Raw genomic sequence first — 27594 nt, 5'->3', positions numbered from 1 at the left:
AGGAGTAAACACTCCAGACTTCAAATAAACACCTCAAAGAATGGATTCTGTGGATGGGAGCTGCTGGATGAGCAGGAGTGCACAGTCGCTCTGTATACCCAAGTCTCTGCAGGAATTGCCAGTGGATATGATGAGGGTGGGGGGGTGGGGGACCTTCAGACTCGCCACAGCAAGGGGTGAACAGCAGTCATCCATGGACTTCAAACACTGGTAGGACTCAAGCCAGGATGTGATCAGCTCTGGCAGGGACACATGCATGGGTGAAGGTGTCAGATGTGAGCTACATACACTGTACAGTTAAGATTCAAAAAAACATAAAATACCCTTATGGAATCACCCTCCTCTTTTGTCTTGACTTCCTTTTCCATCGAGGTCTGTTGTTTAAATATCTGTGAATGAGTGGAAGTTAAAACAGTGTATAAACAGGACATAAATTGCAGAGGCATATAACCATTACCTTCGAACAGCTGATATATCAAGCATGTTTGAGATTTTTGCACCAATCCTCCTGTGAGATATTAAGTGCCCAATGAGCCAGACTCCTTCAAGGTTAGAGTGTTCCTTCATATATGAAACTACTGAGGCTGAACCCCCAGTAAAACCTTTGCTCACATAGAGAAGACTTCTGGGAGAGGGATAAAAATGTTTGATAAATACATAAAACATCCCATCCTCTCAACACCTATGAATGAAGTAAAAATGACAAATCATTTGTGTATTGCATTTTCTTTAGTACTTTACATATAACGGGAAAATACAAGGGTTTGTTTTCAAGAGAATACAGGAAATTTAACAGTGCTCTGTACATTAACATATTATAGTCAGTGTGGTGGTTACTTGGCACAGCCAACTGAGTCGTGCACATCGTGCACAGTTTTCCATGGGGGCAGCACGAAAATACAAGTCAAGATCTTCAATTACACTTTGTAAGATGACTAAGTTTCTATTAGCAGCTTGAAGAAACCACATAATGACTAATATATGTCCTGTTACCAAAGCAGCATTATGAAAACGAAAAGACATGAAATCCACAGAGGAGCAGGAAGTAGGATGAAGAAATGATCTAAAACATCTTTACATACTGTGTGAGTAAATTAGTGGGAAAAACTGGAAATCGTAACAGAATGTTACTGAATGTGTGAAGCTGCTATTAGATACTTAATCTGTTACAGTAATGTCACCAGATTGGGCTGACAACATTAACACTAAACACCAAACAGCCAGCTTTAGTTAAGGATCCTACATTCATCCCGAGACACCATCATTTAAAGTTGAAACTCAAACACTTCCAGCTGGCTGCTACACTCTGCTCAATTTCATGGCAGATCATGTTGATGCTGTGGCTGAGGGACGGGCTTGGACTGTCAAAAATAATGTCTCATCTTCTTTTTAGATGTTAACACAGATTGAATATTATTATACAGCAGAATCAGGTCATTATTCATTTCAACCACATGGAACATAGAGAGGGCATGCAGTAAACCAAATCCTTAAAGTCCCAATCCAGGATTCATCAAGATATCAAATGTGGGTCTATATACAAGTATAGAATATTGAAAGGTATGGTTTACTGATGGAAAATAATCTCATGGCAACTTCCATATACGTGAAAAAGTAAAGCCTGTTTTGCTCCAGTATTTACAACGCCGCTGTAAGGAAACAATTGAACCATTTCCACATTTAATAACTGTATTTAGCTGTCACACATAGTCAATGAATAAGGAGCTCAGGAAACAATTTTTAAAAGTAAAACATGTCTTAGATTCTGCGTTTTTGTCCCATTTGAAGCCGGTATTTGTATAACAGCACTGCCACAAGGAAACAATTCTGGATTGGGTCTTTAATAAGGCTGTGGGGGCTAAAAAGCAGATAGGATGGCAACAAAATGTACATTTTGAGTGAGACAGAGCTTATGCTCAGTATCACCACAGAGAGAGCAAGTAACATTAGTTTTCTCATAGGATCACCAAAAATCAGTCAGTCTGTTAACATAAAATATAAATCCAAGCCCTTAGATGCAGTAGAGAATTAAAGGAAAGTGACACAGAAACTATTTTTTATCTCATAGTTGCTTCATTAGTCTTGAAAAGAACTTGTTTTAAGAGAGATCAGAGCTGGAATAATATCAACCTTCAAAAGTCATCCACCCGAGTACAAAAAAGAAAAGCATACGCTACACTAACAGGGCAACTGCAATTAAAAATACTATTAAATCTGCTTTCATCGTGCTCTCAGTTACCACGTGACTGGCTGCTGTGCAGTGTTTTGGTTGAAATCTCACTTGAGATATTTTATGCTCTTTCTAAACAAGTCGGATCTTTCCTTTTTCCCCTCTGCTTCAGAGTAGTTTTGTCAGTAAACCTTTAAAAAAAAACTCACTGCAATTAACACTTCCACACAAGAAAATCCTGACATGACACCCACTGGCTGTGTTGTTTTCAGTCAGTCTGATTCAGCATCCTGAGATCCTTTCACACTTTCTTTCAACCACACCCATGGCACCTACGCAGCTTGTGTGCCTCTAGCAACACCACTGATTTCTTCACCAGTAAGAGCTACTAGTGTCTGGCCCTGTCCATAAAGTTCAGACAAAGCAAATCTGTGAAACCCCCGGGTTGAGAGTTTCCAGAATAGATTAAACAAAATAAGGACTACACACATAACACAGTGTGTTTGGAAAAACAGCATGGCAACATGGGATGACTGTGATTTAAATGATGGAGCAAAATCAATAATTTAATCAGTAATCTCCTTTATGGGTGGATGACATTTCCTGCAGAGTTGAGAGGATCTTGTCGTCAGTGAGAACGTTTCCAACTAGTACCTTATAAGTTTTTTATTTTCCCAGAGGCTGGAGGCCAGCCAGAACTTGAGGAAGGGAAATAGATCATCAAAAGATTAGATGTGTTACAATTCTGATGCATAGCAAATCCCCATGTTCAACAATCAAATGTGATACCAGTTTGTTAAAAAGCTACAGTTCTGTCAACACATCACTGAGGGGGACCTTCTACTCACCACAACACTATCAAATTTTCAGGACAGGCTTCCCCACTCCTCTAGCTCGGAGTAAGTGACTCTGGCTCGATACGATATATACATATACTAGAGAGGAATGTCTGCATGTAGGCCTGACGTGGCATGCGTGTAATGCATGATAACATATTTACTTCTGTAATGTGTATGAATGATTATATAATTACAATACAAACATTTACAAATTTGGAAAAAAAAGTTGCTGATTGTGCCTCAAGATCCCCTTCCATGCAAAGACTGAGCTCCTCACAATACACAAGCTCTTTTCTATTTATACCTCATGCTCGAGATCAGTCGTAGTATTTTACATAGTTGCTCTTACTACACTGTCTCTAGCCATAGTGAGAAAACAGCGTGTCTGTTGACTGATATAAGAAGTGAACTGTGACTGTTTTTTGATAAGGCATTAGATTTGTTCATTACCAGGAGGGCTAGTAGTAGGGCACTGCTTTTCACTACCTATGAAATGTAGAAAAATGTAAGGAATGAACATGAGTACAAATCATGAGTGTGCTGCACCAAGAACAACAATGAAATAAGTTTTGCCATTAAAAGAATACTTTTCCTACTTTGGCAAAAACAAGATGATTTTTAAATGTAACTTTCATGAGAGTCTTTGACAGTTTTTTTGTTCATCAAAGGCCTCTTAGTTTGGAGTAGGTACAGTCCTGCAGAGTCCCAGTGAGCCAGCAAAAACACAGCCAAAACCATACCTCTCCTACAGTCCTGTCCATATCAGGCTTTCTCTGGAATAATTTCCTGAAAATAAAGGAACTGGAGCAGCTCTCAGGTCTGGCTGTGGCCTCTCGGTGAAACATAATTCCTATAGCCATAATTTACAGATTTCTCTAGTGATTGAGATCCTCTGGTCAAGTCTTTGGCTTCCTGGCATTCTCTTCTGTGTGAGCGTGTATGAGATTACAGCACTGTGCAAACTAAATGGAACAAACCCTAACCAAAACAACAGTTGGCCTTTTAGTCTGTGAAAAATTATCTTTCACTTAGGTGAAATAGAGAAAAATAGAAAGGAACGTTTCTTTAGAAAGCTGAGAGCAGTGCTTCACACTGCACCTCTTATCTCAGGCTATTTCTTTTATTCTGCGCATGTAATCGTGCAGTTCCTCTGGGTCTTGAAAGCCCATATCCTGGCAAACCCACTGAATGTCCTCTTCATCTGCAATGGGGATGGAGTTGTAGGGCAGCTCCTCTGTGGGGAGGGTGGTAAAGGTGGTAAACTTGACTCTCTTGCGCTTGGAGGTGGGTGAACTGGCCTCCTCGCCGTTCTCCTTCGTAGAGCCACCAGAGCTGCCGTCACCCCGTCCGTGTACCTGGCTTTGCACGCTAGTCTGGGAGCTGCCACTACTGTGGTGGTCCCCATGACAGCAAGTCTGTACGCCCTCCAAAGGGTTACTGGGACTTTCTACCTGCTGTGGTGACAGATCGCACTGGGCCCTCAGTGGCTGGCCATTTCCCAGGAACACCCAGTGATGGGAGTGGTCCATGTTGGCCTGACCCTCAGGTGGGATCCGCTTGTGGCGGTATTTAAGCACAAAGACGATGCAGTTGATGAGAAAGACTAAGATGGCCAGGCAGAACACTCCCAGTAGAGCATACATGCCGATCTCAAGGTCGGTCATGTTGCGAGGTGAATGCACAAAGTCATCCTCCTCCTCTTCATCACTCTCTGTCGGTCGCTCCTGGTTGCTAATAGTGGGGAAATTGGTGTAATCGATGGGAACACTAGCAGGCTGCTCATTAGATGTCTCATAAATTCTTCCATTGATGTTTGGATCAATGATTGGACGTCTGGTGATGGGCGCTAGCTCAATCTCACCCTCTGTGGTTACTTCTTCCTCAGAGTCTTCCTCTGGTCCAAAGCGGACCTTAACATAAACTGCAGCAGAAGCGATGACGCTTTTGCGTTTGGTCTTTTGGCAGGCCTCACAGATAGTCATCTCCAGCCGTACCATCTCACCAGATCCCTCTCCTTCTGCCACCACCACGGGCCAGCGCTGCTGAGGCTCCTGGGATACCGACACAACTTTATCATCCAGTGTGGAGGCATTGAAGTTGTAGTCTTTGGGATCAAAGTAGGTCAGAGTGGCAGCTGTGTTGTCACTGAAAAGCATCCAGACGGACAAACTGGCCTCCTGTCAGACAGAAAGAGAGAAATACAATTTAGACGGATAGTTTCTTTAACAGTAGAAAATAACTTCAGCTTATGTCAAAGCCATCAGACCTTTGTGACAAAAAAAATCTTAATTTCTTTGATCTCACACTCTCATTTGAACAATAGTTAGTATCACTAACTCAAATGGTTGCCTGTCTTCACACTAAACCCTTCTGATTTTTATCATTTACTCACAAGAGGAGCTAAATTTTTTCAATGTGTCAGAATGACCTGTAGAATCAGAAGCAGACTGAAAACCTGGTTATGAATAGGCAGGGGAAAATCTGCCTCTTCAGTAGATGTGCTTGCCAACTGTTGTCTGACTTGTAGTTCATGAGGGAAAGTTTTACAAGATATTCAAAAAATCCAAAATCTCTGTGAAAGTTGACAGCAGACAGTTCAGAACAAAAGGCTGAAAACAGAACTAAAAGGGATTATTTGTAGGGGATTCTTTGTCAGTGTCACAATAGAAAGTCTTGACATATTGAAGAGTGGCTATGAATATCCCTAAAAAACTGTATTGTCCATCACAAGGCAGTGAAATGCCTTTGAGATTTCTGACCAGCTTTGGCAGGTATCCTGGGCTGATGACTTTACACCTACTTTTAACTGGACTGAAAACTTAAAAATCCTTCAGATGAAGATGCTTAATGACTTTACTAAGGCTGAATTGCTGAAACAGAAAATCCAGCTAATTTTGTGTTTCAATTTTGTGTATTGAAAACATCATTTATCCAGAGAACAAAGGTTGAATACGTCTTCAAACATACTGTAGGTATACTGGTAATGCTGAAGCACAGGTTGGACCTTGTTATAATAGTGCCTATCAAGATGAGAGACAGATGCTTGGTTTGAAACAAAGGTATGGAAAGTGACATGTATAGAGTTCCTTCTCCAAGGGGAAAAGTTATATGTATTGTAGTAGCTTTAAAACATTGTTTCTGCTGAGTAAACATGTTCCATTAATATGAGTTTAAAAGGCTGTGGCTCTGCCTTGTGTTTATATCTCTCCAAAGAATATTTCAGTGGTTCAGATCCTATTCTTTCATGACATTGACCGTGATTTGAATATCTGTTCCCAACTGAGCCTTTGAAGTTCTGGACTTGCGCCAGTCCCTAAATCTCCAGAGCATTTGTGAACATCCGCAGTACCCGGTGCTCGGTACAAGCCTTGACACGCACACAGACGGCCTGCCTCTGATGTGCACACCAGCAAACCACTTTCAAGCATGGAGGAGGAAGGGGTGGCAGGAATGACTGCGTTGTCCTGAAGGCTACAACACAGCTCCGCTCTGCAGCACAGACAGATAAGGCACATACAGCAGCAGCGTGTGATTCGAATGATGAGCTCTAGTCCGTTTCTTCTTGTTTGCCATGTGTGATCTTCTCATTTTGTATTTTCCATCACTCTTCACCGTCTATACTTCCCTATAGAGGAACCGGATAAAATGCCTCAATACCTGGATGGTGGTTATCTGACAACATGACAACATTCATCCACCGCAGAGCAAACTGCAACGCTGGTGTCCATGTAATCAAGGCAGCATTTGACAATCCCCTTTGTTCACAGCTTGCTTAAACATCAACAACCACCCATTACCAGAGCTGAAAAACAAGGAAGAGTCTGACTGTTTGTTTTTTTCCTCAGGTCAGTTGCACACCCAGTCATTCCCGGGCAGAAACACCCTTCAGTCGACCAGGAGCTAAACCCCTGTCATCTCAGCACGACAGAACGAAGATAGCCTTTGATATGGATGATTTGAATTATACATTGAAATGTGGCACATCTGTTTTTATGAGCTGACTCTGCTACGAAAAGGCTGATATAGGAAAAAAATGTGTGGGTGTTTCGACACTGAAAAACAATTGGCACCTGCTCTTCTATGCAGATCCAATGCAGGAGAGCTATGCATGTAGAGGAGGTGATTTTGTTTAGTCTCTGGTAAAGTGTTGCTAAAAAAAGTAGCTTTTTTTTTTTTTTTTTTTTTTTGCTGAAAAACGCAAAAGTGGCGTCAAAGACCTGAGGAGACCCGGAGGGATTTCTGCACCATGTTGATACTATTCCACAGCATCTAACCTCCTATACACAATTTCTACAATTAATGTAATCTGTGCATTTCCATAAGATAATGTGTATCTTTGATTCTGTCTCACTTTCTCTAATTTGTGCTTTATGGCAGCAGGGAATATTCTGCATGTGGCTGTAAACTGAATATAAACAGCCTGGATTATAAAATATGCATATGCAGAAAAACACTCCCCTGGAAATATTCTTCTGAGACATCTGCATCAACTTGAACACTAATAGTACTATTCAGTTTCATAAATACCTTATTAAGTTGCTCATTTACGCAGTAACAGTGAGTAAGTGATGGTTTATGATGAACCTTCAAATACTGAAGCTCTTTTGTCTGAAAGGCTCGAACTTTTTCAAAAGAGAATAATGCTAAGAGACCTTGATTTTCCAACTCTCCCCATCCATAGTTTATGTGTTTCATTCATTTCTAGAGTAATAGAGGACATTTAGAAAGTTTTCCCGTGAAACAGAATCAAATGGCTTGAAATAGCTCCAGTACTCCTCTGAGAGCTTTGCCGGCAGAGGAATTGGCTGCCTTTTATGGCCCGGCCTTGGAGAACACTTAGGACAATACATTACAATAATTAAATTTCAAGGTGGCCAAGAAGCGGAAAGCAAGAAAAATTGGAATTTAATGCTCGCTTCTCTCTCACTGATGCTTGATGTGGTTGTCGTTGCATTTTTAGCAACTCGCAGGCCAATGAGAGGGCAAGGCAGGAAAAGAACTCAGACACACATACACACACTTCTCCCTAGGTGAACCAGGGCTGCCAATTAATTCTTTGCAGAGAATTGCAGAGATCCCTGCTCCTGTGTGAAGAGACAGTAGCAAAGAAAAAGCACAGTTTTCTGATTTTTTTTTTCAAACCAGACATTTTCTCACTTCTCACTTGAGCAATAAAATCCATTTTGGGAAATGTACTTGGACGTATCTGAGGTGTTTTGCCAGGCTTGGCTAATATGGAGGTTGTAATAAAACAGAGTCAACGATACTTATTAGTTCACTGCAGTTGCTTTTATCTTGTGTCCTTGCTAACAATACTGGCTGGAGCTTAAAGGATTTAGCTTGGAAATAATTTTATTACAGAGACGTGAAAGTAGTGCCTACTTGTTGATAGAGTCACTGAAGGGATTTGCAAATAAACTTCATTTTACCACAATGGAGAAATAGGGAAACACAGTACTAAGTGTTAGTACAGTGTAGCCATACTACTACAGCAATGCTGCTTATACTGTAACTGATGCCACTGCCATATTTAAATGCATGTAGAGGTCAGTAGTATTACATTTAGACTCTAAGTAGAAGTGTCTATTCATCCCTCTCAGGCTACTCAGTACACATCTTAATACTGTGATTTGATATAAAAGATGATGCAGGTGAATTTGTAATGATATGATACACTGCCGATTTGATTCAGTTCCAATTCAATATTGATCCAGCTAAGATTCAAAAAGATCAGCTTCATATTGATATGGAGGTAGCTCTAACTCTTGTTATTTACCTCAGGTAGACTGCTGATAATGTTACAGCCTTCATAAATATGTAGCAAGTGTTTTGGTGCCACCTGCATATTTTTATTATGCTGTGGTTTGTTTTGTAATATTTCAGGCAGCTTTGGATCAGTAGAGTTTGACTTTTTTTATTATAGTGTGGGAATTCATCCAGGAAGCAAATGCTTCAAATTCAGTACGTGACTGGGGAACAAAGCTAGCTAGTTACTATTACACACAAGTGCACACTTTTTGTTACCTTGTTACCTGGTGGGGCTACCCTGTCTCCTGGAAACCAAACCTTTAATACTTTCAAACAACTTCAAACAATTATTTACATTTAAGCAAAGCCACAACCTTTCCCTAACCTTAACCAAAGTGCCTTTGTTTCCTAAACCTAACCACAGACAGGACTGTGGACATCACCATTTTTACACCCACAATCCACATGTTCGCTACACTTAGTTAATAAAAATGTTGCCTCTGAACATAATTTAGATGACGATTATGTTTGGTACAAAACATATTTGGAGTTTAGTTGTATATAAATGTCATTTATAGGATATTTTTAGGTTTTTATCCCCACATATCTAAATACAGGAAATACATTATATATATATATATATATATATATATATAATATATATATATATATATAAAAGAGCATTGACTGCCATTGGAAATTTCTCTTCTCTGTACTGTGTAGTAAATCATGCAGTACCTGTTTTGGAGCAGTGAGTGTCTGGAGGCCAGTTGCCTTGGCCACCATGGTGTGGCTGTTGCCGGGGCTGGGCTGCAGTGACAGGGTCAGACCTGAAATGGCGTGAACCCGCAGCTCTGTGATGGAAACCTTGTCGTCTGTGACTGAGAAAGCAGACTCTCCCAGTACTGCGTCTACTGCCAGCGGAGACTCCACCTGCAGAGAAAAAGATGCTCTTTTATTGTTTCTCCACATGACAGAGGGACATCGTTTAAGTCCAGAATAGACAACAGCTTTATTGTCTCTCTGAAGCTCATAAAGCCCATGACAAGCCAATTTTGGATTAAAGTGCTTTGTGCTGTTGTTTGTTCCAGTGCGTCCGGAATCCATGTGTCAATGCCTCTCTGTCAATCATAGTGAAAGACAAACAAACCAAAAAAAAAAAAAACAACAACCCTCTGCTCTAGATGGAATCCATCAGCAACCAGACAACAAGGTGCAATCCAAAGCAGCCACCACATGCTTTCAAAGTGACGGTTAGCAGAAACACTTGTGCCAATCTAAGTGTCACCGCATGGAACACCAAAACCATTTAAAGCTGGTCTCGCCTCTTCGAGTAATCCCAGGCTTTTCTGACAGGCCTCTGCACCCAGTACTTTGAGCTCTTTCAAAATATCATCATTTGGCTTTGCAATTGCAACCAGAGGTCATGAGGGACTTGAACAAAGTAAAGAGCCATTCAGCCAAGCAGTGGCCTTGTCCTTAGAGTCAGACGGGGAAATCTTTTCCACCCTCATCTCGAGCATTTTACAACTCCAGCATGTAAGAAAGTGTGTAATGGTGGAGCAGTGAAGGGTTTGGTGCTCTGACAAGCTTCCCCAGTCACCATCATCTGAAACCTTGAAACAGAGAGCCCACTACATTTAAATTTGTCTGATTGAATTTTGACCTGACATGATGTTCAGGTTTTGAAAATCTATATTAAACAGGTAAGTGTACAAACTGATAAATAGGAGGGCACTGTTCTTCACCCGAGGGATGCAAAGGAAGTGAACTGCTTCTTGCATGATTTCTTCATAATTGTTTTGATGATTTTATTTCACTCTGCCTTTGGCTCATGCACATGATTTGGAGCAAAGTCATTTGTCATGGAAAGACTTGAGCCAAGTTATTGGTGGAAGCAGATAAACCTGCAGGTGTCTGGTTTTATTAATTTGGTCTCATTACATTATGATTTCTGTGTGAAATAAAAATTCAAACCTACACACACACACACAGTGTAGAGATCTCTTTTTCTTGCAGCTCCTGTAGCTAGTACTCTGTTTAGTAAATGAGATTTTTATGTAACTGAGGTCATTTTTCTGGCTCTAGTTGCAAATATTCAGTTAAAATAACTAATCAAGCTTCTTCACTCGAGAGCTTTTTTTGGGCTTTAAACAGCCCTGTGCTTATCACAGATAGAGTTTGCTCAGTGAAGATTTAGTCAAACTACTATTTCAAAGGTCAAGAATGAGCTTTCAGCCTTTATCACACCTGTTCTATTTGTAGCTGTACTTCGCTGCCTTTAACTTATGTTGTGTTTGGCAAAACAATTACTTTTCTAAATTTTTGTGGCACATGGCAGTTAGTGCATCTGTCTGGTCTCTTTGTTACAATGCCTTGATTTAATATTTCACAGAAAACTCAAAGAAATGATGATGAATAACACATAGGAACTTGAGCCCTGATCAATGCGTCTTTATTTATTGTGGTCAGGCAGTTGTGAGGCTCCTCCAAATGGAATTGTTGATGTTGTATTTGTGAGAAAATATTCTAAACTTAAGGTCACTTTGGGTTTTTTCCAGAGTTTTGGCCAAATCTCCAGGTGTTAGTAAGTGATGTGGAACTTGCTCAGGTGTTACCATTGTGTTTCGAGCCTTGTCCTGGGAACTCTATTTAAAACTTTTCTATATTTTGTTCAGCCACACCAGAATGTCATGGAGACACACAATCTGACGGAAATACTTCTTTTTGGTGGAGCTCCTGGACCTGATGGTGAAACTCATATCTCTGTTTTTTACTTCAGATTTACATCCTCACCTTTATTTTTACTTTCAGAGTCACAACATTTCTTACAACATTACACTAATTAGGTGGCTTTATGACTGTTTTGTGATACACACGAAAAAGAAAAAAACTCCTTGCAATATAATCTTAGCTGTCAGAGGTTAACAGTTGGAAATAAAAGTACTGCCATCAGCTGTGGGAAAGCCTTTCTATAGCTGTGTGTGAATGTGGCTCCCCTGCAGCACCTCCACTCCTCTGCACAGCACACTGTTCGCTGTATGGCTATGGAGACAAAGACATTCTCCATACTGGTAAATGCTCAAGGACTAAAAACAGGAAAAATAAATTTGCAGTCAGGTTCCACTTCAGCATGAGTATAGTCTGGATGTGATGAATTAATATACCAGAAAGGAGAGTTACGGCTCATTGGGCAACACACAGACATGTGCACATGCAACAACACACACACACACACACACGTTGGTCTTTCTGTTGCTGTGAGGACACTCACTAACATAATGAAATCCCTAGTCCCTAATGCAAACCTGCTAAATGCCAAACCCTAACCCTTACCTAAGTCTAACCTGAACCCTAAAACTGAGTCTTGATCTTTAATTGGCCCTTTAAAGGTCAAAATGTTCTCACAGTGTGGAAATGTCCTCACAACGATGTGTGCAAAGCCTTAAGGCATGATGGTAAATGATGCATGAATAAACTTAAAAAGTTTTCATGAGGACAATTCAGCCGCATGATAAACCACTCTCTCTACAGGAGCTTTTTCTACTACAACTGAAATCTTTGCATCAAGCTTGATTGTGGAAGTTTTTATCTCGACACTAGTTTAACAGGGGAGTTAATAGAGGTGAAGACCTCAAGTCATTTTGTGGATGGTGACAGGAGAGGTGAAGAATGTGTCTTGAGCAAAGCTGGTTTCTGTGTATAAACATGTCTACACATAAATCCTACAGAGGTCAGACTGAGTACACCTCAGCCAGTGAAAACTGTTTGCTTACAATCGATTTTCTGCTCTTTCACGTTGCGTTCAACTGTGGCTGATATTTTCACAGGCCAATTAAAGTGACTAAAAAGAAAATCTAACACAATTAAAATCAATATTGGCGACTATGTACAAATGTCAAAACACAATTCCCCACATTGTACATTGATTGTATAAACTAAAAAATGTAATCACAGAAACTAATCTTATTCAGGGTTATGATCCGTGCTGGAAACACATCATATCTTGTAGGCATTTATTCCTGAGCTGTCACGTATCCAATTTCAGAGATATTTAAGAAAAATCACTTTGTCACTACAAATCGGGTGCTGCAGTGCAAGTTTGGTATCAATGCCTGAACCTCCCCCGGTCTCTGCTATTTTTGCTTGCTGGAGTTGGCACACACAGACCCTCAAAAATCACATAAACCCCTTTTATACATATTATACTTGTTATACTCTAAATCTACCTGAACACAACCTTTTTAATTTTTCAGATAAAACAGGGAAAATTATAGACACATAATAGAAACATGAAATAATATCAATAAAAAAGAACATACTTTTAATCAATAAGAGGCCAAGCACACATTTTGGAACAAGAGTGGTACCCAGTGATATTTATAGATAGCTCATAGCAGTTCCCACACACAGCTGCCAGAATATAAAAAGAGGCTTGAATGTGGAGGAACAAGACTTTGAGAGAAAACATTAGAAGAGCACATACTGTAGAATGATTCATGATTCATTCCTTCATAATATGTGCAAGTTCAAAGGATGCTCCTTATGAGACTCTAAATTGCTTTAAGTTTTCTCAAACCCAACTGCCTGGAGCAGAGTGATGTTAAAAAAGGACATCGCTCAACTCTATATCACATTATCTAACACTAACTGAAAACTGACTGATCATTTTGTTTGTTCAGACCTCTGTTGGATGAAGTTCATACAGAATACAGAACTGCACTCAGGGTATGGTCACCCAGCAGTGATGTTGGGTGTGACCAGAGCTGAAACATGAAAGTTAAGGTTGTGGAACAGTCACAGCTAATTTAAGTCTGTAGAGACTGTCAGTCATCCAGACCCAAAAGGCTTCTTAAGTTATGGTTCAGTTCTTCAGAACTGGAAGAGATTTGGAAGAGGAACAAAACTTTTTCCAGAATTTCATGCAAGTCCAGTTGCCCTTGATTTGGCACTACAACATACAGTATTCCTCAGTTAAGGACATGCAGGAGAGACTGTTCAACAACAGTAACTGGACATTAAACAGTATTTTACTGTTTTAACCCAAACCTCGATTTTTCCCTAACTTTAACCCTTAAGTGTTTTTTGTGACTAAATCTAACCACTTTAACCCAAACAACATGGAAAGGAGTGTGTATGCACTGCATGCAATTTGAAAGTGTAAAGTCGTGTTATTTGTACGCAGATTAGTTGGACTGGGTTGGTATTCACCTTGCATTTAAGTTCTAAGTTACGTCAGTATCTAGAGAAGATGGTCTCAGTCAAACAATTCTGCTTACTTTTCTTATTTGCAGATGAAATGAATTCAGGGAGTGAGTTTAGTCAAAATGATCAAAATGAAGAGTTTGTATTTAGTTACAAATGAATTGTTATTATTTGAAGCTGAAAATAGTTCATTTGTAGGATGTGACGAATGATTGTTTTGATATTCAAGTTAGCTACAACTGTCAGCTTTAAAGCTGTTATTAATTGGCACAAATGAGTTGTAGATGCTTCAGTCCAGATCAGATCAGAGAATGATTAGTCAATAAAACTCTGGATGGTCAGACTTTTATTATTTATTCTATTGGCTCTGATGCAGTCTTGATATTGATATTAGGGGAGAGAACTGCTGGCACTTGCAGAAGGTAAATTAAGCTTCAAACAAGCTTTTGTCACATTAAATATGAAAACCCAGGAGAAAGATTTTCTCCCCAACTGCTATCAATTTGTGATGTTTGTGATGTATTCCAGGGTGTATTTGCTGATGAAGTGCATCAGTTTGGTTTTTAGTTTTCCTCAGATTGCCTCATTTACTTTTCACCACATTTGTTGATTTCCTAAGTTTCCCACAATGTCTGTGGTAAACCCCCACAGAACCTTTTAGGATGTGTTAAATCATGTATGTATGGGTGGTTTTAATGATTGTGATCAGCATAGTAACTAGATAAACAAGAGTGGTGCATAAATATAACATTTACCTAATGGTGATGGGAAATGAAAGAAATAAAGGATCACCAAATCATCCTGAGGGAAACATTAGTGTCTGAACCGAATTTCACATCTAGACATTTCACTCAAAACCACAAATGTGAATCTCATGGATGTGCTGGAGGAAAAACCAGGGGACCTTCATGCTCTTGGGACCATGAATATCTGTCCAAAATGTCACAGTAATATTGAATGGATTGCCATAGATTATTGAGATATTTCAGCCTGGAACAAAGTATTGGATCAACAGATCGACATTGCCACCCCATAGCCATCCTGCCAGCAAGGCTAAAAATACGTTCAACCTTGCAGAGATCTGTCAAGACAAATGAGCTGGATGTGAGCAGGATTCACAATGACAACAACCTGTCATGGATGTTGTATTTTGCCAGCTTTATGTACATTTGATCTTAGTTGAAATTTCAGGATGTACTTCTCAGTTTATTGACATTTTATAGCTGTATTTCATTTCATTTCAGAGTTCCCACCTGAGAACTCTTCTAATTGTGGTGTGCAGCCCTTCTTCATAATTTCTTAAAAACACACCAGTTCTTTTTTCATATATCCCTGTCAATGTGACCACTGCTTTACTGTGCTTTCCAGAAAAACGCTGCTTTATGTTACATTCAGCAGGCCAATTTCATTAACAATTTGAATCTTGAGGCAGGCTTTATCCTAATTGGGCAGGTACAAAGAAAAAAGAAATCAAAAAGAAACTAATCTTTACCTGAGTCTGTTTCTTATTCTTTCAAAATGCTTTCTCCACTACCGATGGTTGGTGATAATTAACATATGAAAAGCCAGCACCTCTTGTCTGAAAGTAAACAGAGCTATTTTAACTAAATTTAACAGCCTGGGATGAATATTGATTCTTAGCTACTCCACGTAATGAATGATGAATGTGTTCCATGTCAGTCATCTGCATTTCTCTCTGCCAGCAAGAAGAGGTCAGCTGTAGTTGTGTAGCTCCTTCGAGCCCAGCTCCCAGTTGAATTTGTCATCGGTGCTGCAGGCAGGGGAAGTGAAGTGAAGCACAAAAGTAGTTACACTTTACATGTTCTTCAGCTAGGAGCTCCTCTATTTGTCACTGCTGAGCGTACGGCTGTGTGTAGCTGTGCACGCTGATGTGTTGGTGGCCTTCACAGGAAGCTGTGGCACTATTTCTCTGGTGTTTAAAGCAAGCAGAGGATCAATGATGAGTTCAAGCAGCAGATTGACACTGACCAGCAGAGTTCCTTCTCTAAACACAGGGGGAATGCTCACTCATGCTAGTGTATATTACTTGCGTCACACTGCATTATCTTCTCCCCAATACACTCCATGCTTCTCTTCTAAAACCTTGCATTCAATAAATCACACATTTGCACGGTGCAACAGAATATCAGTGCAAGATTTATTCATGCAAGCTGTAGATTTCATGGGCACCTTATACTGTCTACGGTAGCAGAAACACACCTGAGGAAAACAAGCCACCTTTCAGGCAACAAAGCATCCTCACACCTCTCCAGAAAATGACACATACCATTCTGGAGTGAACACCACTCTGAAGAGACTCTGCAAAGAAATCAGTATTTTTTTTGCTCTAAACTGTTTTTGCATTGAAAACTATATGCTATTTTCACCACAGGTGATACAGCAAGGATCTGCAGAAGGCACTTTAAACTTTCAGTTAGACTTCCATTATGCTTTACTACACTCACAGAAGCTCTGAAAGCTCTAAAAGTTGCACTCTGCTAGATATTATGTAAAAGAACACCTAAATCAAAAAGCTGAGCAGCAGTAAAAGCATGCCATTCCTACTAATTGAAACACTACAGATTCAGAATGTACACCCAAAAATAATGTCTGTACCTGATTGGGAGACTGTGACATTTTATAAACTCAGCACAATAAAAGCACTTTTTCTTTTCTGAAAATTCAAACTGTTTTTTCTTGCAGTCCCCCTTGAGACTGCAAAAGTGAGGAGACGCATTGTGTAGTTTTATCTTTGTTTTTAAGAAATGTACACACAGCTTCATCCAGCTGGAAATTCTCTTGGTGTGTTGATAAGGAAATAGAAAAAAAGAGAAAATAAATAAAAAGAAAAAGAAAACAGAAAAGTCTAATGTGTTCCTTCTGCATTGTGTAAAAATAGATATTTTATATTTTTGCAGTACAAATTAAGGCATACAGTGAATATTATATAATTAATTTCATATACAATAGTAAACTTCATCCACAGATCTAAATCACAGGTGACAACAGTTCACCTTCAAGGCTTTGTCACAGTCTGTTGTATAACTATTTGTTGTTTGCTAAAATGATACAAACATAAGCAGCATGTATCAGACAGAATCAGTTAACAAAGTTAGACTCTACCTGTGTACAACATCAATAAAGAAAACTTCCAACAAAATACAGTTCACTGTTCAAAAGAAGCTTTAGCAAATTGAACCTTAATCTATTTTTGTGGACGTAAGTGACAGATCAATTTAGTCTGGTTATGCTTTGAGTTCTACAAGCTCTAGCCTTCATTTTGTAGAAATGATGGGCATTTTTCATTATGCTTTCCATCAGTGTAATTAACATTGACGAGCACTGAGATGTATCCCTGCCTCTTCATGCTTGTTTGCACAAAATACAAAGTGCTTCTCTTCTAAGAGGATGATCTGATGAAATACAAATGCAATACCTCTTGAAACGCAGTGAAAAATGCAAACATGACCCTCGCTTTCAACTTTTACTGTCCTGTAAACTTTCAGGCAATTACACAGCTCCCCACATTGCGACACAAGTGGGTGCAGCAGCTGCAAAATAAACCTCTGCACCCCCCTGCAAGGCAAGGGTTCCCTCGACAGCTACAGAGACTTGCAACAGAGCGGTCTGTCTAGTGCCCCTGATGGTGACTCTAATAAATACTTTCTTGGGGGACATTGTTAACTTAATTAGACAGATCAAAGTATAGAGAGCTACAAAGAGGAGTCGATGAAATGCGACAAATGTCCTAGGTCATAAGACAATGCTCTCGTGTATTTGATATCTTGGGAAACAGGCTGTGATGTGGGACTTTGTTTACAGTTACATAAAATGATGTGCTGATGTCTGAATTTTCAGCTGGAGGCTTGTAAGAGCCACATGTATTTACAGAGAGAGAGGCCTTTTTTACGTTGCTTCTACTTTATTCTTATACACCTGAATATTTCAATACATGGAACATCAAGCTGTTGAATTTGATCATTTACTGAGGCTGTGAGAAGTGCAAATGAACTTGAACATTTCAATACATTTATGATCCTTGATCCAATTCAATTTAATTTGAAATGGTACCAGATCATATCATGTATTATCTCAATGCACTTTACGTAGTAAGGTCAAGACCTTACAATATTATGGAGAGAAACCCAACAGTTCTCAATTTATATGATTCATAAAGATTATATTTGAACAGTTTGACCATGGTATACACAAAGCAGATGGCTGAATTATATAATTGAGATAGGCCTATGTTGTGGGTGGAACTTGCTGTCCTGTATTTTTGCTATACAAACTACTTCCACTGAGTGAAATCATTCCTCCATGAAATCCATTTAAATAAAATCATCTGAGATAAATGCTATACTGTTTACACAGGCGTACAGTAAATGCTGAAATATAATTTTCCTGTGAGATTAAAGATTGAATATAGATTAGACTTGATTATATGTCTATTCCACTGTCTGTCTTTGGAAGATGATTGCATGTTTGCAGATATTAATTAAATAATCTCTTTTGCGAGGAACTAACAGTGAATTTTGTCCAAGCCTGGCTTTTGGCTTTGAGAAGCAGCTATTGTTCAGTAATCCTCTGGATTAAACGCCCAACTCCCACCAGGTTTGGCGAATTCTTGGAAAGTCATGATTCTGCTCTGTAATCGTAGGGTAAACATACTTTTTTGTGGCATAATTAAGACTTGTTATCTTTACAGTTTAACCTCTAAACCTCAGGTATTTTCTGCTGTGTACCATCCCATTAAAAAGTCCTATCTAATTTAACACAGAAGCACTTCAATCATGCAATAATCATCGTCCCTCCTTCCAAAAACAAAGAGACCAAATGTCTGGAATATTGTACTAAATGGACAAAAGCTGCTCCTTCTCTTTATTCATATTCATGAGCTGGTGGACAATTTGAATCAGTCTCCCAAGACTCAAAGACTAATTCAAATCCTCAGAGTGAATGACTGAAATTTTCAGTAAGAAGACCATTGTTGAGATATACACTGAAAATCAGCATAACAATTTCACTGTTCATTGTAAAATATGCTCTGAGCTGGATCTTTCAACTTCTTAGTAATTTAAGTTTTGTAAGCCATCAATCATTCGTGTTGAATGAAGAGTGATTCCACAGAGATTTCATTTCTGTTTCCTTCGTGGTGTTTTTAACGTGAGATGTTTAGGGATTTTTGTCAGTTGTCTTGCACCTTTCATCATTCATTCACACCTACTGGGACTGAGCTGCAGGTGCAGGAGGCAGCTGGAGTTTCGAAGTCCTGCTGGGAACTTTGACATATGACTGAGTAAATGAGGAATGACATCCAGCTGTAAAGACATGTAAACTGTCCTCTAATTTTACTCGCCATGTTAGCGGCATGGCTCTGTTGATGGCAGTGTCAGTCACTCCTCCACTTTCGGCCCAGACTGAAATATCTCAACAACAACTGGAGGGATTATCCAAAATGGGATGAATTGAGGGCAACTGCACTTGGTTGGACTTGGCCCTTGATTCAACCCGTCTTGGATAACCATGACCTGGATAACTGAGAATCTTCACACAGTGGAAATTGGATTGGTTGCTGTGAAAGTCTGGACAGACATTCATGGTGTGCAGAGAGTGAATCACAATAACTTTAGTGACTTTTCATCTTGGACCACTGGCAGGTCAAACATCCACCTACTTAAATGACCTCATACATCATTTGTCTCTACCCTCTAGTACAGAAGAGAGAGCCATCTGATGGAAGACCCATTTATTTATTTCTACATCAGTGCAATCCAAACTACATTAGTTGTGAGTGATCTAACATCTCCACACCAGCTTTAGCATGTTGTTCCAGATCAACCCATCTTGTAAAGTTGTTTGAGGGATGAAATCATTGTTGAACACCTTATTTATCTATTTATTTATATATATATTTACAATTGCCATGAGTCATTGTGGCAAGTTACGTCTGCTGGTAAATTGATGTATAATTATTCATACCCTTCAACAGATTACAAATGATCCATTGCTCATTTAAAATGATGGATTGGCGACTTATATCTTTCATCCCTATTTCTCCATCATCAGACACATCCATCAGGCAGCTATTCTTTCTCCTGACAGGCTGAAACTGTGATCTTTCATGGTGATCAAAACTCTCACCAACCGTTAGTTCCCTCAGTCCCCATAAATGACTGGCGAAGCATCTGTAAATCACTGCGCAGGAGACATAACTTTTGCAGCTTCTTTTATAAGGACTTCTGAACCTGTCTCGGCTGATACATTTATATGCACTTTATGTCAGGGAGCTCTTTTAGTTGAGAGAAGTGGACATCAACAGTAGCATACACTTAACGGAGAGACCAGGAGATTTTCGCTTTATAATAGACAGACGAAAGGTGAAAAGGGGAGAAAAGAGGAAACACTGTATAAAATACTGTATGAACCTAAAGGACAAATCTTGTTTATTACTATTCTGGTGTAATGTTCATAGATTAGACATCATTCCTGATGTTAATTATAACATTGTACTGACCAAGTTAATTGCTGAATAAGTCAAACAGGACAAGGACTACAAGCAATCAAACAGGTTCTAAACAAACTGCCCAGTTCACTAAGCATATTTGGAAAAGTAAATAGAGATGAAATTAGTATCCAAACTGTTTGCTGAAACCATCCATCACAGCTTATCGACTGTCTTCAGGCTTCAACTTTGATCTACTGTAGTTGGGTATGCACAGAGTTCTCCTGAGTAATGAGGGATTATTACAGACATTTCAGGTGTGCTCGTTTTAGATAATCTTTATAAACTGTTAGCTTGTTTACAACTTGTCTGATTACTTGACTGAACATGTTTCTTGCCCCAGTGGACTTTGCTGTAGTGGTGTCGTCATAGTGTTACTAAATATCCGTAAAATATTTTGGAAGTGATGTGTTATGTGTGGTGGCTGTGCACAGTTAAGGAACACCGTGCTCGCCTTCATGCTTCTCACTCAGATGCATCATTTGTCATCTACAAGACACTAAATTTTTTCCTCCTGATTTATGTGGCTTCTCAGCACTGACGCGTAAAAGGCAGGTCAATTTACCTTCAGCGTGGTGGATCCCAGCTCCAGGCCTACCAGGACAGTCCTGTCCACCAACTCTGCAATCCTAGGGTCAGCCACCTTCAGGGAGTCCTGGACCAGGTCAGTGACATCCACCTGCCAGTCAGGCCCAAGCATGGTGATGACCTGGTCGGTTCCCTCCGTGGAGGTGGTGTGGAACTGGGTCAGCACTTTGACCAGGGCCCGCTGGTACTGCAGCGTGCAGCCTCGACTCACCCTTCGCTCGTCATCTTCGTCGTCTGCATCGCTGTCTCTGGTGCTCCTTGGGCGAAGACAAAAGGAGAAATATGATTGTAGAGAATGATAATGCATTAAACATTCACCTATCTGGTCTCGAGAATACAAGAACTCATGAAGCAAGTGGGTGTGGACCTGCAAAAAAACCACTGACGTTAAAAACTTGAGAAACTAAACTCAAGTGTGCATAGAACTGCCCCCCAAAAATTGTGAATCACTGATAAAGTGCTAAAAACCATTGACAATCATAATGTGTCACTTATTTAAACCAAGCAGCTGCTGTTAAACTATGCTCAACACTGGCTACTTTTCTATATCTACCTCAGTTTGTACCTTGTGTTCTGAAAGGGTCCATACTCATTTTATAATTTGACATCATGACACTGATGAGAAACTTGGCACCACTCCACACACATCCATCACATTATTTGTTCCGATGCAGTGGCGATGAGGAAAATGTCCTCCGTGCCAGCAGGGAAGGAGATAAGCACCAAAAAAGCAGAGTTTTGGACTGGTGCCCTTCTTATTTCACAGGAGCCGTGGGCAGCGGGGTTAAACATGCCAGGTGCATCCCCCACCGAGCGCAATCTGCTCTACAACAAGATGTATGAGTTACCCAACTTCCCTCAGCAGGCTTGACAGTCTGCCAGTTTCTCCTTAAAAAGCACTCCTCCACTTAATCTTTGCTTTGACTTAACTATCTGAACAACTTGAGATTCAGGAACAGCAGCGGGGCTGTCAGCCACCAACAAAGTGTATATCCCACCCATTGATTTATGGAACAGGTCCAATTATTAGGCTAAGCACTTCTGTCCTGAGGTCTCATAAATGCTTAGAATACACTCTCGACAGCAAAATGCATCATTACGTGTACATTTGCACCTGTCCCATCTAATGGATGTGATTATTAATTCATATTAGCTTTCTACCACTCCACACCTCATCATTCTCAACAACACTTCAACACTCTGCTCTGCTTATAACTTTGTACTTGCAGGTTATAGGAGGCCTCCCATAAGGCTCTCACGGGTCATTGGAGGAACCTGCATGTAACTGTTCATTCAAACAACTTTAACTTCACCTCAAGTTTGGGTCATAGACTTATCACTTCTGTGTCTATGGTTGGTTGCATTTGTCACTTTTAAATCAATAAAAATGTAAAGCACTTTCACAGTCACTGTGTGATTTTCTAACAATATGGCAAAGCAAAGCCATTATAAGTTCAGTACAATGGAAAATTACTGACTTGACAGGTAAAGCTTACAGAGATGGAGAACGAGTGTCTCTTTACTTTAGTACAAACAGCATGTAGGCAGTCAAGACAACAATAACTACAAAGAAGATGACAAGAAGCAAAACAATCTGGCTTTACTGCTGCAATTTAGCCATTTGCTAGGTTACAGTTATCATGCATATGTATTCTGCGTCAGAAATTAATTCACAAATTGGAAAGTTTTGAGAAAACATTATAAGAATTCTGCACAATTTGCTTTTCTTGCGTTTCTGTTTTTGCTTAAAAAAAGCCTCTAAAAGTTGCGTATCTTAACAAAGAGGGTCTTAAATTAAGTTTTTTTAATTTAATTTAAAAAAAGGAAATTGATCACAAAATTAGAACCACAGGAGCAAACCTGAAAAAGTGCTCTTAAACTAAACAGTGCCAAAAATATTAACAAACTCAATGAGCAGCCATTAACAACACTTCACAACAAGAAGGCATTTCTGTGTGTTTGGATGTTTTCTCCATCTGTTTTTTTCTGGGGAATTGGTGTGAATGACATCAACAGGGTAATCTCAGGTTGGACTTTGAGACTTCAAATCTATAACAGAAGATCTGTGTTACACACTAGAGGTATGGAGTTGGAAACATGTGGGTGTTAAGCAGGTAGAGGGCGTCTGATGAATGATGATTGTTGGTGATTCCAGTGTTTTTGGGGCTTTATGCGTATTAGGTAATTATTAGGAACATTAGGGAAAAGCCATGTTTGCTGCACTGACTTTTTCTTTTTAATCTGTCTCTTCTCCACCAGAGACTTCAGTATCCCTAAAGGTATAAACAGAAAAAGTTAATCTAATCAAAAGCAACTGCCTGATGTTTTCTATTGGGAATTGGGAAACTTGAACCCTAACACTGATATCAGTAATGATGTACTTTTCTTCCAGTTCACATTACATCTCTGCCACTGGATGTCATCTGGACTTTCTTCTGTGTGTCGCTGTGTGTTGGAGACTGACAGCGTAGCTTCAGGACATGTAGCTGCTGTTGTACTTAGAAGGTAAGCGAGTTAACTCCACAGCAGACACTGAGGCTGCACACTCAGTTACTCATTCTGTTAAAGGTAGAGAAAAACCAAGCGAGACAGCAAGACTCTCTCTGTCTCTGTCAAGGAGTTTCACAACTCTTGGCTCAGGTCAGTGAAAGTTTACCTTCCTGAGTCTGTACCTGAAAATAAGGTTGATTTTTTTTCTCCCCGAGAAGAATATTGTCTGTTCTTATTAGAGTCTCTGATAAAACCGTACAAGGTGAAGCTTCAGTGAACACGAGCTGCCCGCCCGATTACACTTTCTTTCCTTTTTTAGAGCATGTTATGGGATAATGCAGCCAGTGAGCAATTCTGCTACACTGTAGCAAAGGCCCACTTCAGGCCAAGAGACCTCGCTCGGCATGAAGATTCAGAATGTGTCACTTTGCAGAAGTGAAGGAAAGTAGGATGGAAAGACTGCAACAGAAGGGAAAATAAAAGAGTTAAGGAGGTAGGGGAAACAGTGCGGGAGGTTAAAGGTGGTGTAAAGGAGAGTGAGAGTGCTTGTGAGAGGAGGAAAATAAGCAAGAGAGAGTGAGCGACGGGAGGATTGAGAGGCGTTGAAAGACAATAATTCAGTCTAATAATCACCAAATAAAGAAGCTTTGGCAGAGTCTGATGCAGATAATCATGGTGATTTGGTGTTACCGGAATGTGTTTCAGATGACTAATGAGCTATATTGTATCAGAGTTCTCATTTTCTATCTTTGAGGTATTACTTGCAATGCTTTGTGACGCCTTTGAAAACATCATCTAATTCATTATCACAGCACTTTATAATGACTGTAAACAAACAAGACCAAAGTCGGGACAAATAGAACTCACTATCTCATGCCAGTGATACTGTGCGTGCTGGCGCTCCTCAAAATTAAGATGGTTTCTCATCAGGGTTGTTGCTGTTTGTCTACTCTCTCACTCCCTGGATTTTGGCACAGTAGAGTCTTGTAGGCAGTTGTTGGCAATGCTCATGTTTTGTTAATGGCACATGTCCAGGTAGCTGTTTTGCAAGTCACAAAAGAAGTTTTAAAGGCTTGAAACTCATACATACAGAGTAAACATGAGCGTTAACAGCTGTTTAGTTACCAGTCTAGACAAGATTATCTATTGTGAATTCAAACTTAATTCCTTTACTCGACAAGAGCTGTCTCCAGCGGTGGAAAACACCACCAATGCAATTTCTATCACTTCTTTTCTTCGACTGAAGTTAGCATGCTGACTAGCTAGCCCCTGTAAGAGCCTACGACTTTACAATAGTGAGTTACTGTAGGATCCAGTCTGCCTGCAGTCTAACATGAGAGGATGAAGAAGTATCACTGCCTGGAGAATTAACCTACTTGTAAACACAAGCTCTTGGTGAGTAAACAGTTGTTAATGCTAATTTTGGCTATGTAGCAATAGCAAAAACTTCACATGTTGCTCATTTAAACAAAATGTGACTTATCAAGCCAATTCAAAATCTAAACACCAACAGAGTAGATAGTTAGTGTAAGATGTAGTAAGATGGGGGGTATTTTAGCCTTTGTGTTGTGGAATTTGTGATTGCATGGTCAACATCTTAAAGCCACCATTTCAGCTACCATTTCATGTGAAATGTTTGCTCCTGATAAAACCAAATGAAATGTCCAAAATGTACCCATATGTTAAATTCCAAAGTCAAGAGTAAACTGTTGAGCTCTACTGGAAACATCAACAGTTTTTTGGCAACTGAGCTAGCTTAATCTGGTGATGTGAGGACCATGCGCAGAGCAAGTGAGTAAAAGGTCCTTGAGCTTGGATGGTTTTGTCAACAAAAGAAACAGCATATGAAATATCTGACAATCCACATATCCATATCCACACCCATATCTGACATCCTAAACATGATATTTCTCAAGAGGTTTGTTACGTTTCTTTTTTGTTTGTACTTCTTGACTCTTACCTGTTCCTGTGAAATAAAATATCTTCAAACAGAGGGTATCAGCACAAGCTACATACTACTAATGACTAAATCCCACATCTCTGAGTTATATAGTAATTACACTGAGGCCACAAATTAAAGTGGTAATTACTTTTCGTTACATATTTCACATATTTCACATTTAAATAGTACCAAGTCCTTGCCAGCCTGTTGAGATATTGCTGCAGGTAAAGCTGTGGATCAAGCAACGGACAAAATAAAACAGGCTGTATTGCAGATGTCAAAAGATGTGTCCAAAATCACCACCCGAAATATCACTGAAAACACAGAGACTCCTGTGGGACAGCAGCTTCAATAGTCTGCATGTGGCACCATCAAAAATGATGAGAGCCATCTTTGTCTGCAGTTATCTGATGCCCCAAAGAACTACAGGAAAAAGTAAAGAAAATTACATACTCTCAGTAAATCCAAATGACAGTATGCAAGAAAGAAATGTTTCTCCTGGAGTGAAATGAATTCCTCTGGCCTGACTTTGTGGGAACCATGGCATACTAAAATAGCTCACAAGGGGCTTTGATTACTGTTTTCATCAAGGCACAAAGGAAGGTATATACAAAGAAAATGAGTTGGAAAAATTGTAGTAAAAATAGGTAGTTTAGAAAAACAAACTTTTAAACCACACAAATTTGTCTGAAGCAACTAGTCCAACTATTGATATTCATGGAGCAGTTGAACAACAATATAATATCGTTATGTAAGAATTATACCTTATGAGACTGCTGGCAAACCCTGGGGCCTGGTAAACACTGGACAAACGGCAAACACCATTCAAAATAATGAGGTCTGCAAATCCCACAAATCTGATACAAGCTCATATATGATTCCTCATCTGCTGTGTTCTGCTTTGATAGGCTGGGCCTTTTACAAAAAAGAAAAGAATGCTGCTAAAGTGGGGATTTAAGACACATTTTGCATGTCAAAATAATATACCATCTATAGCCCATTATAGCCCATTGGGGATCTTTGAAAAATGAGGCTATGCGAGATGTTTCCCAAGCACTCTAGGTCATTTGAAATACCTTCATTCTTCAAACAACTCTTTAAACACGCCATTTGTATTCAGGTTGGGTAGAAATGGATTTGGTGTATGGTGATGTACTCCAGCAGCGACGACAGCAGCCACCCGTGTGAGTGTTAATGCTCCCATTAAACATTTCCTAAATGAAGGGTTGTGGGCCTGTTTGTTACTGCTCCATGCATGACAAGAATGCTGGAATATTTTAATGAGCCTAGGTTCCTTAACCTAAGACCACATTTTTCATCAGGGTCCTGGTGCAAACAACCTCAATCTCCCACCGGTGCCATTCTTTCCACATCAGAAGGTGTTATATTTTTAAGGCTTGTAGTTAACACTGCTGGAGCCCACTGGAGTTCTTTCTATTGCCAAAACCTTGTATAATATAGACATGGCAACCACACAATCGATTCCTTATAATGGCAGGAATATAAGCAGAATAGAAGAATAAGGGCAAATAGCCATATCAAAGTTAACAGTCACAGTTTTATAGAGGACATGGCTGTACTGCTGGATGTCCAAATGAAACAAAAATACAGACAGTTACATGGAAACCATGACTGCACTACCTTGGAAGTACAGCTACAGTAATTGTTGTATCATTCTGGATCCCATCATTTTGAATCCCAAGTAACACCCCAAATTACCTGCTTCTTAGTCCTATAACATCATTACCTATCTGCAAGAACAGCCAACATTCATTCTGAAAAGCTTTCTGTGTAGTTACTCAAAGTCAAATTAAGCCAGCGTCTTGGACTTGTTGTATGAAATGGGTTCAGTTGGGTATGACGCATACATGACACCCTCATAGATCAATTTGCACTTGAGAGCCTCATTTCAGAGGGTACATTTCTGCTGTGTACTTGAGCCCGAGCTTCTAATTGGAGCAAAACAAGCAACTACACGTACGGTAAAATCCTGAAGCAGGGCTGCTTTTTAGTTTCTATTGTTTAAGACTGTGGCTTTCCAAGCACTTCTGCACTTTGGATAATGATTCCTACAAAAAGACATCCAAAATATATTCTGCAATGTATT

General features: G+C 39.7%; 1 protein-coding gene across 1 annotated transcript in view; it reads right to left on the bottom strand.

The window, feature by feature from the left end:
• Window positions 1–710: 710 nt before the first annotated feature.
• Window positions 711–27594, bottom strand: part of tmem132e (transmembrane protein 132E) — a 97902-nt gene continuing 71018 nt past the window's right edge. Inside the window, exons 8-10 of the mRNA XM_018693788.2 lie at window positions 21033–21312; window positions 9496–9690; window positions 711–5186 (exon numbers count right to left, since the gene is read on the bottom strand). Coding sequence (XP_018549304.1) covers window positions 4116–5186; window positions 9496–9690; window positions 21033–21312 — 1546 coding nt within the window. The 3' untranslated portion in view covers window positions 711–4115. The remainder of the gene's footprint in view (window positions 5187–9495; window positions 9691–21032; window positions 21313–27594) is intronic.

This window comes from Lates calcarifer, linkage group LG20, assembly GCF_001640805.2.
Source record: "Lates calcarifer isolate ASB-BC8 linkage group LG20, TLL_Latcal_v3, whole genome shotgun sequence".
In the NCBI taxonomy this organism is placed as follows: Eukaryota; Metazoa; Chordata; class Actinopteri; family Centropomidae; genus Lates; species Lates calcarifer.
This window is presented reverse-complemented; position numbering and strand designations above follow the sequence as displayed.